At 44.8% G+C, this 13,865-nt stretch overlaps 1 protein-coding gene across 2 annotated transcripts in view; it reads right to left on the bottom strand.

Annotated features, from left to right (window-relative positions):
• jag1b (jagged canonical Notch ligand 1b) overlaps positions 1-12,447 on the bottom strand; it is a 28,056-nt gene extending 15,609 nt beyond the window's left edge. Inside the window, exons 1-5 of one of the 2 annotated variants that reach the window (XM_037783323.1) lie at positions 12,077-12,447; positions 11,475-11,780; positions 5,118-5,169; positions 2,442-2,699; positions 1,888-1,948 (exon numbers count right to left, since the gene is read on the bottom strand). In XM_037783323.1, coding sequence (XP_037639251.1) covers positions 1,888-1,948; positions 2,442-2,699; positions 5,118-5,169; positions 11,475-11,780; positions 12,077-12,133 — 734 coding nt within the window. In that variant the 5' untranslated portion in view covers positions 12,134-12,447. Of the gene's footprint in view, positions 1-1,887; positions 1,949-2,441; positions 2,700-5,117; positions 5,170-10,564; positions 10,604-11,474; positions 11,781-12,076 lie in introns of those variants that run through there. The other variant, XM_037783324.1, reaches the window with a different exon arrangement.
• Between the last annotated feature and the right edge of the window lie 1,418 nt (positions 12,448-13,865).

Genomic DNA, 13,865 nt, shown 5'->3' on the forward strand with positions numbered 1-13,865 from the left:
AGCTGCACGAATGAAACAAACAAAGAGCCAGTATTCTTGCCCTCACAACAACTGGGCTGCGTCTTAAAAGACCACAAATGAATCTTAAGCAGCAGGGTGTTTATGCAACAGCTTTTAAACAATACTTGGGGACAGGGAAACAGAGGAGTATTTAGCATGTTACCAAACAGAAAAAAACAAAACAGTAAATTACAGCTCCAATGGGACCTGTAGCACAGCTAACATTAGCATGCGGCCAGACGCTCCCTTTAACAACACTCTGCCTGTGGCTTGGCAGTCCCTCGCAGAGAGGAGGGTTACACTGCTGCTCATCCTGGTTCCCATGAGTCAGGAGTCGGGCTTGTGCCTCGAGGCCGAGGAGGGGACCACAGCTTTGCTGACCACTGAAATGTCCAGGTCCATAATTACACTGATAATGCTGCCCTTTTCTTCCAGGGCTCCATAATTAAGACGGCAATCCAGCCTGACTGATAAGTCGGCTCTTTAAAAAAGGTGGCGAGGTGGCGATACAGTTGCTGCTGTGGAGCCTAGCGACAGGAAACAGTGTCCCTCTGGGGGGAGCGGCGCACTGATTAGCCCCAAGAAACGGACGGACTGTAAAAATAAACGCGGTGGTTAAGTAAACCTTGGTCTGTGATTAAAGAGGCTATTCTTAAAAGTGTGCTAATCTTCTCCATGAGAAGCGGAGCAGGATCCCAAATCATTTACGGTTATTACACAGACAAATTACTGGGGAATGTGACAAAGTTTTTAACCCTGGACATGAAAACAGACCTCTGTTCAGAATATGCATGTTGTGGCCGTGCAGTTAATGCTTTTCAAACCATTTTGATACTGTGGCAAGTCCACGGCTGCACTGTTATTACTCTACTAGTACCAATGAAAGCTGCGGGTATCACTAAAAACTCCAGGCTAAACGAAAATCCCATGGAGCGTCATTAGCTGTGGCGTTGCTGACAGAAACTTAGTGACAAGGCGGCAGCCAATGTTGCTATGTACTGTTGTTGTTTAACACTCTGCCACAGCCCAACGATGGGAAACTGCTCACCGACTACAGCAGTAGTAGAGCTTGCTTGGAGAGTTTGTTGGCAGAGTGCGTATAAACAAGAGTTAAACCCAGAGCTTTAAATACAGCCACACCTGTGCAGAGACTAAAGCGATTCAACCTCTTGTTCTGCCAGTGGCCACACAAGCACTCACAAGAAACCTGATGATGTCAAGAGCTTGGGAAAAACAACATAGCTGTTCGTCCCTGTGCTTGAGTTATGGCCAAATCAGACAACTAAGAAAGCAACCACCGATGCCTGAGCTGTGGGAAGAGTCGGGCAGTGCAGGGCCTCCTCCAGGATGAGGATGAGATACAACTGTTACTGCAACACAATGCCCAAGCTCTGATATCCATCTGCGCCTGGCTTTTCCTCTGGCTGTGTGCATAAACAGCATTAGGAAGCCATTAGCTACACAAACAATACACTTTAATGCTCATCTGAAAACTTGACTGATAACACTCATTAGGGGGAAACCCATAGGCTACATTTCCAACATGGGAGTCTTGGCAGTTGAGCCTCTCCCTTTTTCTCAGACTGGCCGCTCCGGTCCAAAGCTCCATGGGAGATTTACAAGCAGCTCAGCCTGCATCTCTGCTAAAGCCCTGGTACTGATAGTCTCTTGGCCAGAAAACCGAGCATGTACAGGGAAAGATCCATGCCATGACAGAACTGGTGCTTGGACACAATCCCTACATATCGGAATAATCCACACCACAGGCTTCTGGCACGGGCCTCCATAATAAGTAAAAGCACTTGAGCAAACCATGTTTGACATTTTACATAGTAAAACTGCATCAAAATCATTGGTAACAGACTTGTAAATCACACAGACACTTACTTGCATCCACCTGGCTCCTTACATGATCCATGTTCAGTGCTGCAGCCTTGTCGACATATTGCTAGAGGAGGAAGAAGAATAATCACTGCCTGGTAACCACATTCAAACTTGGCTCCATGTGTTTTAGCACGTTTTAATTATAGCAGTAAATGATATAATTACAACCCTCTATGACATTTCAGCCTGCGTGAACAAAGACTGCTATCAACAGACAGCCAAGCTTGCCCTGCCATAACACAGTAAAGATATTTAATAAGAATGAATTGACTGCTGCCCACTCTGATTTCCTGGGGATACAAGTTTGTTCCTGGTCATACAGGCAATGACTTTATTTGAATGGAAAAGGAAAGGGAAAAATTCTGCGGGAGTTGGGAAACAAAGCCTTTCATTCAACGCAAACTACGCAGCAGACAGTGTATCAGCATGAATCACAGATTACAGTCTGGCTGCTAGATTTAGAAGACTCATTCAGAGTCATAAATACTAATTTGTCTCGAGCTGCTGTCTTCATCAGTGTTTCCATCACTTCATGCTGCCATTTCAGCACGGCTTACCTGTGTTGCAGTCAGGTCCGGACCAGCCTTCCAGACAGGTCTTGTTGCCGTTGTAGTCGCATGTGTAATGCCCAAAGAACTCATCCCTGGGCCGACAAAACTTGTTGCAGCCGAAGCCGTAGTAGTGCTCGTCACAGCTGACCCGGATCTGGTACTCAAACTGGGCCACGGGGCCGTTGTGGGTCAGCTTCTGCCAATGCGGGCTGGGGTTGATCATGCCGGAATGAGAGGCTTTCTCTATCAACTTCCCATCTGCACCTAAAACATCACAATCAACATAACAAATTTATTTATTTTTTTTCCTCCTCTCCATGTTCATCAAATGTTTGAGCCAGGGAGGGAACAGTGGAATGCAGCATCCTACATTACATATTTGGGAGGTGCAATGTTCTCCGTGATCATACAGTGGGAACCCAAAAATGCCCCAAAAATTCGGACACAAATTGCAGAAGATCTCTTAGATAGCAGATTATATGTAATTAAAGCAACTAGAGAGGAAGAAAAGTACAAGGAGGAAGTGCAGAAAAAAGGAAAAGGCTGCCTGTAATGAGCACTCTTAACTGCTTTTTTTCTCACGCTCCCTTTCAAACTCTCCCTAGTTGGTTTCTGATTCTCAGGTTTACAGCTTGAGGATATTACTGGTCTCGGATGCTGCCCTCTGCATCTGCTCAGGCGAGGACAGAACCGCAGCCGCCATAAATTACAGTGTGAGGAGGACACCGATGCCACAGTCACTGCTGGGAAGCCTGCCAGTGTGCCATCAGCACTTTTTTTCTTCATATACATTCTTGCAACAGCAGTCAAAAAGGCCTCGAGCCAACACACTTACAAGTATCTATCTATACTTCAGATGGCCGAGCCGATGTTGTGACTGTGCAACACCAAAGGAGACTTCAAAACACACAGACCTGGACCCAGAAACCCACTTATTTTCATGTCAAACAGAAGAGGTCACGGCTCTGTCAAACGGGCAAGGACTGCCCTGGGAGCCAAGGGCTGTAATGAGCTTCACACACAGAGCAAACACTCAAACTGAGCAAACACGCTCAGCCCAGTCTCCAGACACTACACTGTACACATACATATATGAGCTCTGCGCATTAACACCACTCATTCACTCGCACACGTAGCACTCGCTACCTGATATCTAAATCTTCCACCTGGGAGAGAATGAAAAATATGTCAAAGCTGTTATTTACTGCGCTCACATGAGCAGAGGTGGCTGACCGCTGGGTGAATCGCTCCTCTGTGTAGTATGATGCAATGTAATGCAGAGGGGGAACGGCCTGCTGTCATTTATTTACTGTGCTGTGCTGTGTATGGGGGGGGTCGGGGGGTTTGGCGTCCTGAAATCACAGTGCCCGGTAACATTTCGCAGTGGTCTGGAATCCAGAGCTCAGCTGTGTGGCATTTCTCTACCGACTGCTGACCCGCGGTGTCAGGAGTAGCACATCCTTACTACCTGCTGCCTGGCTCGGAGCTAAACATAAATCAGACAAGCTTTTTGAAGCTTAGAGAGGTCGTGCTTGAGCATCAAATTCATTTTATACTGAGAAAATCTACATTTATAAGCTGTAAAAAGGGACTACTTTTATCAAACACCGGATATACACTCACAGAAAAGTGGTCTGGAATAGGATTTTTTTTTTTTAAATATTAAAATTTACATAAAACTAAAATCAAGCCTTTAATTGTGATTAGGAATCAGTTGCCATTTAACCATCAGGTAGGATAGTACAGACATATGAAGCTATCGGAGCTGTGAGCTAGCCTGGTGGAGCTCAGAGGGGCTTAACCAGCATTGACTGTGTACATTCAGGGGGCTTTTCACACCAATGCCCTAATAGCTCTCTGGGGAGCGGCAAATACAGCAGAAAAGACCGAAACCTTGTTGACCTCGAACGGACCTGCGCAAACAAGAATCGGATTGGGCCCTCCCTCACCACGCTGTCGCCAATCTGACCGCCAACCAGCAGGAATCCCAGCATAGTTAACGGCAGAAACCGAACCCGGCAACCAGAATTTAGATTCAGCATGTTAACAACGTGTTCGTGGGAAGAACGCACACGGTCTTCGAGTACTAAAAGTCTTACACTGAGCTGAGTCTGCAGCCCACCTGTGCCAGAGGTAACTTTAACCTACGGGTGAGCACAGCTCAGAGGCCTCGGCCCCCCGGCATTGTGACTGTAGGCTAGTTGCAGCGGCGGGCTGGGCGGCCGGATGAACTCTGTGTTTCACGCCTCAGTGACAGTGAGACAGTGTGACCCCGACCCTGGCTGGCAGCACCTGCCATCAGTCATCGGCTAAATGAAAACATTTTCATAGGGGGGCAGCACGGCCCCCTCTGTACTCCTCCCCTCTTCTACCTCGCCACACTTCCTTCTCTCTTTCTGCACCCCCTCCTCCTTCTTCTTCTTCTTCTTCGTCCCCCTCGCTTCCCCGTCCTGCTCTCCCGCCTTACAGGCACCTGTCAACACACTGTCTTAACACAGACACACATGCACACCCAGTGGACCATGTGGAAGAGGGCAGGGGGTTCAGGAAGAATAAACTTCCTTCTCTGACCTTCAACACACGACTCCTCCCAGACGTTGCCATGAGGGAGGGAGGAGGGGGGGGAGACAGAAAAGAGAGGGGAAGGCAAGATGGAGATGCCAGACAAGGACACATACTCACCACTGGTTTCATTGTTGAAGTCCAAGGCTTCCACTATCAAAGTGTAAGACCTCTGAGGAAGACAAGACAAGAGATACAAAGAGTGTTAGCCAAGAGCAGGATCATCAAGCAATCACTGTATCATAAAACAAAACTATAAACGTTAATGATGAAGTGATAAATATTTCATAAAACTCATTGTGCGAGAGAGCCACAGAGCAGTTAACAACCTTTTGTTTGTTAGTAGCCGTGCAAACTAATTTGAAACAGATTCCCACCAGCCTTGCCAATGAAGTTTCATCTCCCTCTCATTGAGGTAGCTTACAACGGGACAGAAGCTGCTAACTGTTAACTTCTAACAAAGGACCTGTTGATCTGATTAAGTGAGGATAAGCTGGCGGTGGTGCAGAGGTCTCTGTGGTCTGGTCTAGCTGGACACCCACCCAGCAGGAGGGTGTCTGATGCACCAAAAAACAGCCTGATATAGCAGCGCTGCACTGGACTAATGACTAGAGTAAGTTAAAATAAAACAAATAGCATAAAAGAAAAGGATACTTAACCCTGCAATGCCAAAAATATGTCTTCAGCTTAGCCACGCTCTCTTTAGAAATAGTTTTCCACATATTTATAAAATGTGGTGAGAGAAGTCAGTAGATGATCTCCAATGTTCTGACAAAGCACACTGTTTTGCAATGTATATGGGATTGTCAATGTAACGCTAATTTATAAACCTCTAGTGCCCTCTGCTAAGAATGGTGTAAATAATCAAATGCTGAAGGCTGCTGCTTTATAGGCGAAGTCAAGACAGGTAGAAAAATGAAGAGACAAAAAAAACAGTGTATGTGGCGAATGGTGAAAGGCAGAAAGGCAGAGAGAGACTGAATGAGTGCTACACTCTGGAGGACCTGTCTTGATTTCAGCACTCCCAAAAACGCTTTGTCTGATTCAGGGTCGGTAGCGCTCACACCAATATCAGCTTACACATTCGCGCTGCCCTGTGCCACAGTCATGAGGGAGCGAACAATGTGTCTGCGAGCGCGCAGGACAGAGTCAGAGGGAAAGTATGCGATTGTGAGAAAGTGTAATCCACTTACAAGTGCTCCAGCGTCCACTAGAAAACACCTACTTGTTACAGTCGCACACATGCTCGCTCCTAGCAGCGCTGCGTGGAGGCATTTCAGATATTCTGCGTTGCCACTATGGCCCTCTTCGCTGCGATGACTTCATGGTAAACAAACCTTCACTAGAAGGAAACCCCCTGTTCACTTTCCACAGAAAGAAAACAGGAGTATGATTCACTCCTGGAACGTTTCTCATGGCTTTACCTTGTTTTGCCATTCAACTTCCCATCTTTCCAGGAGGCATTTATCTCATCCTGTGCCAGCTTTTCACTGTAATCAGGGCAGCTATTATTTGAAATGCAGTGCTCATCAGCAACGCAGTCTTTAAAGGAGATCCTGATTCACAATTGGCTGCAATCGCTTGACACAGAGGGAATGAGTCAGTGGTAATGTGATACCTTCTCACCCCCTACTAGGACCCAACCTACAGATAGTTATATTAACACCAAGAACAAGAGTCCTCTGTCTTTGGTGTTAACGTCATGTGTCCAACACTCCCATTAGGGGAGTCATTTACTCAGCCTTTGCAACTGCACTTGAATGCATCATTCCAGTGTCTGCACACCCACCTGCATGACTACATAGATTTTTTTGATATTTTTGGGTTGGGGCGCAGTGAGCGTGGTGAGCTCATCCTAAAAACGGGAAGTCAAACGCTACATCACTGAATGCGTATGAAATTTTAATATTAGTCACCATTGCAACATTACATTGACGTCGTTTTTTTCCTACTACAGTCACCTTCAATGACCTCTCGAACAATCTTTCTTTTTTTTTTTAACAGCCCATTATCAGTTTACAGGCAGCAACAATGGATCCCTGCCAAGTGAAAATGTCAACAAGCCTGGTTCACCTGCTACACATCGAAACTTCACATCGTGTCCAGGATTGATGGAAAAAAAAAAAAAAATTAAATAATTTTGTGGTAGAAAGCTGTCAAGAGAAGAGGCATAAAGTGTAATGGGTTATTGGTTTATTTCTTTAAAAGGCAGGTCTGCAACAAAATGACACACCCATATCTTGCACGATTTGGACTTGCCTCAACATGGAAGCTATTGCAGCATCATCAAAGACTGATTACGTATTAGAACCACATAAACATGATTGAGGCCCACACAAATTCTAAAAACATAGTGGCCTTGGTGAAAGTTTACCATTCACCTACTGTTCACATGAAGTAAACTACATCTTAAGATCCACAGCCTTTTGTATTATCCAACATTGATGTTGTAGTGGCTTGATCTAACAAGTAGCCTCGCCATTATTGGGATGTTTAGTTCCAGACCGAATAACTGCTTCCAGAGAGTGAGATACTGCCTGACTCCTCATTCACTAACACGCCATAACTCTCCGGCGGTTATCAGCTTGGAACCGTCTGCCACTGCCAGGTTCACTTTTCCCAGGCTCCCAGCTGACTCACAACTTCTCTTTGAACTACAGAGCACACACTCCCTCACGCACACACCCACACACACACGTCCAAGTGCAATAAGTGTGGCCATATGTCTTCTTATCTTTTCTTGGCCAAGCAGACACTGTCCAACAGACATGTAACATAAGCGATAAAGATCATTCCAGTTCGAATCACAATGTCTTGCCAAAGAACACTACTGAATCCTCTCAGTAGGGGAATTCCTCCCCCCCCCCGCACACACACACAGAGAAACAGGCCTCAACTGAAAATGAAGCCATCTGATGTACCGGTACAAGATAATCCAACAAAATAAAAAGAGAGACATGTCTCACGGAATAACAGGCAAAAGCCAAAGTTCTAAATAAAGGCAAGGCACAAGAGATTAGACTGATCTAGGCCTACACTCGGCACACAGGAAATGTAAACAGCACAGTCAAAAGGGATGTTGACCTTCTGTATCAGTTTCTCTGAGTCAATCACTTCAATGGTATCAAACTGAGATCTAACCAATGATTGGGACTTCTAAGTAACACACCCCTGTTTGCCGTAAAACACAGGCTCAGTCATGAAAAGACAACTCATAATTCGCCATTAAAGCCACTGGCTGCACTGCCGGACTGGGAGGGAGGGAAGGAATGCATTGTTTGGCAAGAGATGTTCATCACAACAAGAGTTGGAGAGAAAGAGTGTACAACAGCTTATTAACGAGGTACGTCAGCACAGGGACACGACTCAACCTCACCCCGATGAAAGAGTTTCACCTTTTGCCAACTAATACAACAGATGCGGCAAACAGATTTTGGATCTCTCGCAGAGCAAACAAAGATCAAAGCATGAACTCGGGACCAGGAATGAAAGTGTTATCGAGCATTTAACTAAACAAGCATCTGTCTTTTAGGGTTGTTAACCATCAAGGGAAACAAAAAAAACAAAGCACAGGTGGATCCCCAATTAAGTGCATTTTCTATGCATGTCACGCTTCCATACAGCTTGGTAAAACTGTGATAAGCAGCGAAGCCATTATGTAACGTCACACTGACACAACACTGCAAGTACACTAAAAAAAGTCCTTTGACGGGGTGAGGTAGGGAGTGGAAAAAATAAAAACACGTTTATTTTCCCTCTTTCACTGGAGTAATTTGCACTTAACTGCCACATCAGAGCAGACTATATAATACAAACATGTCATTACCCCAGAGCTGCTGGCGGCGTTTACCCTCCGGGCTGAGCTGACTATTGTTGTCTGACTGCTGCGACTCACCTGATCACAGTTCTCAGGCCGCTCAGGCTTGTCAACAAATCAAACCGCGGCGATGCCTACGTGTCTGTGAGAACACGCCTGCATAAGTGAAAAGGTGGAGGAAAATTAAGCTATTAAATGTAATAATTTAATCAGATTCGAGCAGGGATGCCAGATCAACTAGGGCTTGAGATGCAAGACCAGATAAATCAAGAAAGAAACTAGTTGGGAAGTGTTTATAAAAGCTCCTCTAATCCAGTTAAGAAAAGTCTTCTCTTTCTTTGTATAGGTGGGCAAATATGCTGAGGTGGCCACAGAGGCAAAGTGTGCCTGAGAGCCAACTTCATCACTGCTGAGTCTACTACAACTGCTTCCTGTTGCTTGCCCTGCGCTGGCATTACAGCTGCACTGCCTCTATTATGCTCTGTAATCCTCACTGTAGTCACTGAGGGCACACCATTGTCCCTGCTTGATACACTGCGAGGGCCCTCACTTCTCTGTGGAATAAAAGCACCAAGCAGACATCGGCTAATCCACGCAGGGCTCTAAAACAACGATTAACGTTAAAGATGTTCAGCCGCTGGCGTTCAGATGGATGCCTCGCCTGGCTCTTGCCCTACCTGATCGGAGCACATGTGTGTAGCCTCATTAAGTGCAGCAGTTACTGTGGGTGGCAAGGTTAAAGCGATGAAATGCCTGGGGTCCAACCGAGCGTGACTTAAACAAAGCCCTTGGCCTGGACAAGAGGCCAACTTCATGCAGCTCACAAGAGAGGATGAAGGGGGGGGGGGGGGGGGGGGGGGGGGGGGGCAAAAAAGGCTTCATGAACTCGGAGTACCCGACAACCCAATTGCACCACACTGCCATCTGTCCACAACAGCCAATCAACTGATGAAAAGGACAAAGAGTGATATCATACCTAACCTGACGATTGTTAATGTGCACTGAAGTAAAGCACTTGAAGTGAAGGATGAGAGAATCTGCTCTTTACCCAATCTCAGCCTGGCTGCTCCAAACTCCCGTTTCCTACACTAGAGTTGAAATAAATTAATTTATTTAGGCCTAAATGTGAAATTGACTACAACAAAACACATCATCTTTTTCTACAACCTCCTAGATTTGGTCTTTCCATGGATCTCCTGCCATTAATGACAAGAACATCCTCCGTTAGGTCTAGGACATGTAGGCCATTTTATCAAAATAACCGAAAAGAAATGAGTACAAAAAACAACTCAAACGGCACCAGGTTTAATTTCAATGTCAACAAGTGCTGTTTTCAAGTAGGAAGGACTTTTCAACCTGTAAGATGAAACTAATCTGGCTCCGAGCGTTCATGCCAAGTTAGTGCTGCCATGGCGTGAACACAAACAGAAACCTTTGTCTTTTAAAAAAGGTGCGAGGCGCCAGTGTCTAAGTGGAGAGCAAATAAAAAATACAGAACATATCAAATTGCATGCTACCCTGCTGAGAACACTGTTTTTACTGGCGATCGGATCATAGGGAAAAACACAAATCTAAATGATCTGTTCTGCCCCACAGGTAACGCACATAAAAATGAACTTAAAAAGCAATCATCATCCAGTTCTTTCACTTATTCGGGCCGTTTCAGGCCATCGCTGCTTGAAATTACAACAAGAACTTCCATCAAGATTGAGGTAAAAATAGGCCTTGATGTAATTGGACACACACATACCAGCGGACTGTGCCTTTCACCCATCAGGCACAGTGGAGGAGTTTGCGGGCCAAGCTGTGGGGCCAGCCAGTCTGTGCACAGTCCCTGCTTTTTTCACTGCATCGAAATGTGCTCCAGCATGGCAAATCATATCTTCTCGCCGAGCTACAACTCTCCCACAGGCCTGTCAGGCCCATTTATTTACTCTACGAAGAAGAGCTGACACTTGAGGAAACCAGAAAGTGGGTTTTTCACTCTGGAGTTAGTGAACTGTGCAACATGAGCAGCTGCCAGGGAGGCAGAGGAGGAGGAGGAGGAGGAGGAGGAGGAGGAAATCTGGGAAAATGCAGCTTTTTATCTCAACTTTTTTTTTTTATTAGTTGAGTCGAGCCAGACAAGGAGGAATTATTATGAGGAACATTTTCAAGATTGCATTGCAAAAAAATGTATTTATGGTGGAGGGAATAAACTAGAACATTTAATCTTATTGGTGAATGTGGTGGTTTTGAAACCCACCTTTTCAGATGTCCCACTACATTCTTAACACTGATGTGTTTATGATGTTTTTTTAAAATGTATTTATGGTGGAGGAAATAAACTAGAATATTTAATCTTATTGGTGAATGGTGGTTTTTAACCCACCTTTTCAGATGTCCCACTACATTCTTAACACTGATGTGTTTATGATGATGTGAAGCCCTTTTAACACCCTATTTAGATAGAAGAGACAGGTCTAGGCGTGGAGAAAAACAAAAAACCTGCACCTGGTTAATTGGTGCAGATAATGAGGAGACCAGGGGGTCGTTTCTTTCAAATGGGTAATTCACAGATCCACTTTTCATGGGAGTGGGAATGACTGACTGACTAATTGCACATAACTGCCCTGCAAACATTTCAAGAAGAAGAGAGAAAAAGAAAGTGTCCAACTCACCGGCCATGCAAAACTGAAGGGCAAAATTATCCTGGATTTGTCATTCCTCACAGAGCTCCTGAAAGAAAAGGTATTCCCTCCGAGGACAGGCGTAGATCCCATACCGAAGCTGCAGGGCCCTGCAGCAGAAACCCTCGACTGGTATTCCTTCAGGCAAACTTTGAAAAACGTATCGCACTCGTCCCGTGTGCACTTTCTATCCGCCGTGTTCCGAGCGCCATCACAACACAGGCCGTTCAGCAGCTCTCCGTTCACATTGTGCATCGAGGACATTTGCAACTCGAATTGTCCCGATCCCTCTGACACCTGTTGAGGACACAAGAGTGAATGCAATGGAAAAAAACCTCATTATATATATAGAAGAAGAAGTTGGTTAGCAGACAATTACGCACAGTGTGTTTTTACATTACGCACAGTGTGTTTTTGCATTACGCACAGTGTGTTTTTACATTACGCACAGTGTGTTTTTACATTACGCACAGTGTGTTTTTGCATTACGCACAGTGTGTTTTTGCATTACGCATGGGTTTACATGTACATAAACATGCATCCAAAGTGCATCCAAACAGCTGAACTGAATGACCCTGCAGAGATCCACATACCTTGGCCAGAAAGCAGAGTAAAAAGGCAGCAACGACTGAGCCCCGTCTCAGAATCATGCCTCCTCCGGACTGCTGTTGCCACTCGATTGTTAGTAGTCAGTCGTCTGGCCGACACACGGCACCAGAGCTCTCTCTCTCTGGTTTAAACATGCACGAGTGAGGAAAACAAACACTTTGATCAGCGGAGCACACGTTGCAGATTCATAGACGACCACTTCCTGAAGCTCTTCCTGAGCGTCTGCTCTGCTCTTCTCCGTTATCCAGACAGTTTTCCACCTTGTTGTTTGTTGAAGAAGAAAGTTTTACACAGTGGCCATGCGGCAGCCGAGCCCACTGCTGACTGACTGACTTACTGACTGACTGCTGGCCAGAGCTGGAGCTGGATACACAAGTTGAACAGGGAGGGAGTGTCTGCAGAGCTCTGAGCCTCCATATTCATGAGCAGCACCCAGAGAGACCGCCTCCTCTCACATTATGGGGATAATCATACACTCACAGATTGAACCTTAGTGATGTGGTGGAAAAATAACACTGGAGATGTCCTGCAGCCATATTGATAATCACAAGTCATTACAACCACAAACTTAAACATAATTAATTTTTTAGAAAAGCATCAATTTACCTTACCTACATCCTGCATACTATACTCACCACAGTTTATGCTGTTATTGCAGTGGGTAAAAATTAAAGGAGCAAATATAATTTAAAAAATATATTTTTGTAGGGCTGTCAATCGATTAAAATATTTAATCGCGATTAATTGCACGATTGTCCTTGAATAATCGCAAATTAATCGCATATATTTTTATCTGCTCAAAATGTACCTTAAAGTGAGATTTGTCAAGTTTTTAATACTCTTATCAACATGGGAATGGACAAATATACTTGCTTTATGCAAATGTATGTATATATTAAAAAAATAATCTGAAAAAAATGATGTGCCTCTGTGTCCAGCGGTGCAAGATTTCACAGACCAGAGGAAAACAACCAATCAGAGTTGAGCTGGAGCCTTGCCATCTCTGAGCAGCTATCAATCACTCGCAAACTCCGATCAAACGGTCAAACTAGGCAGCGCTGATCTGAGGTGAGAAATAGGCATTACAGTAACAGAATATTGATTCATATTTGATCAGCGCTGCCTAGTTTGACCGTTTGATCAAAGTTTTAAAGCCTGAAAACAGAGCCATGAGGATGTGCCGAAGTCTAGTTTTCTCTCAGAACACTTGAATTACAATATGCTGAACGGTTATTATGGAATTTTTACCCAATGATGCCAAAAACATTTTAACTACTGCAGGTTTAAAAGGTAGACTGAGTTTAGCTGTTTTTTATTCTGTACCATGAGGTAACACGCTAAATCATGTGGACTGCAAAAATGAGCATCAAGGCCAGTGGCTGAGTCAAGGGCATTTTGATAAACGCATGGTATGTTAGACATCTTTCCTCATGTAATGCGAGCCCTGGATAAAGAACATTTTATTCCATAGTAGAAAAATGCACATTTTCAGCATATTTTTCAGTTTCAACAACAAATTACTGTCATTTTTGGAATATAAATAAACTCTGAATGTCAACATGATGTTATCAGGAGTGCACACAACAGTGCCCAAGAGTGGCAGACCTGCAGGTTTTATGCCTGCCTGAGGAATGCCACACATTTGAAATGACTTTTCTGAGGCTGTTTCAAACAATCAACCCAGTAGTTTATGGCCAAACATAACGCAAGGATGGATAATAACCCCTAATGACCAGATTTATAGCTTAAACTCAGTTTAAACTGAGAGAAACA

This window comes from Sebastes umbrosus, chromosome 10 (assembly GCF_015220745.1).
Source record: "Sebastes umbrosus isolate fSebUmb1 chromosome 10, fSebUmb1.pri, whole genome shotgun sequence".
NCBI lineage: Eukaryota > Metazoa > Chordata > Actinopteri > Perciformes > Sebastidae > Sebastes > Sebastes umbrosus.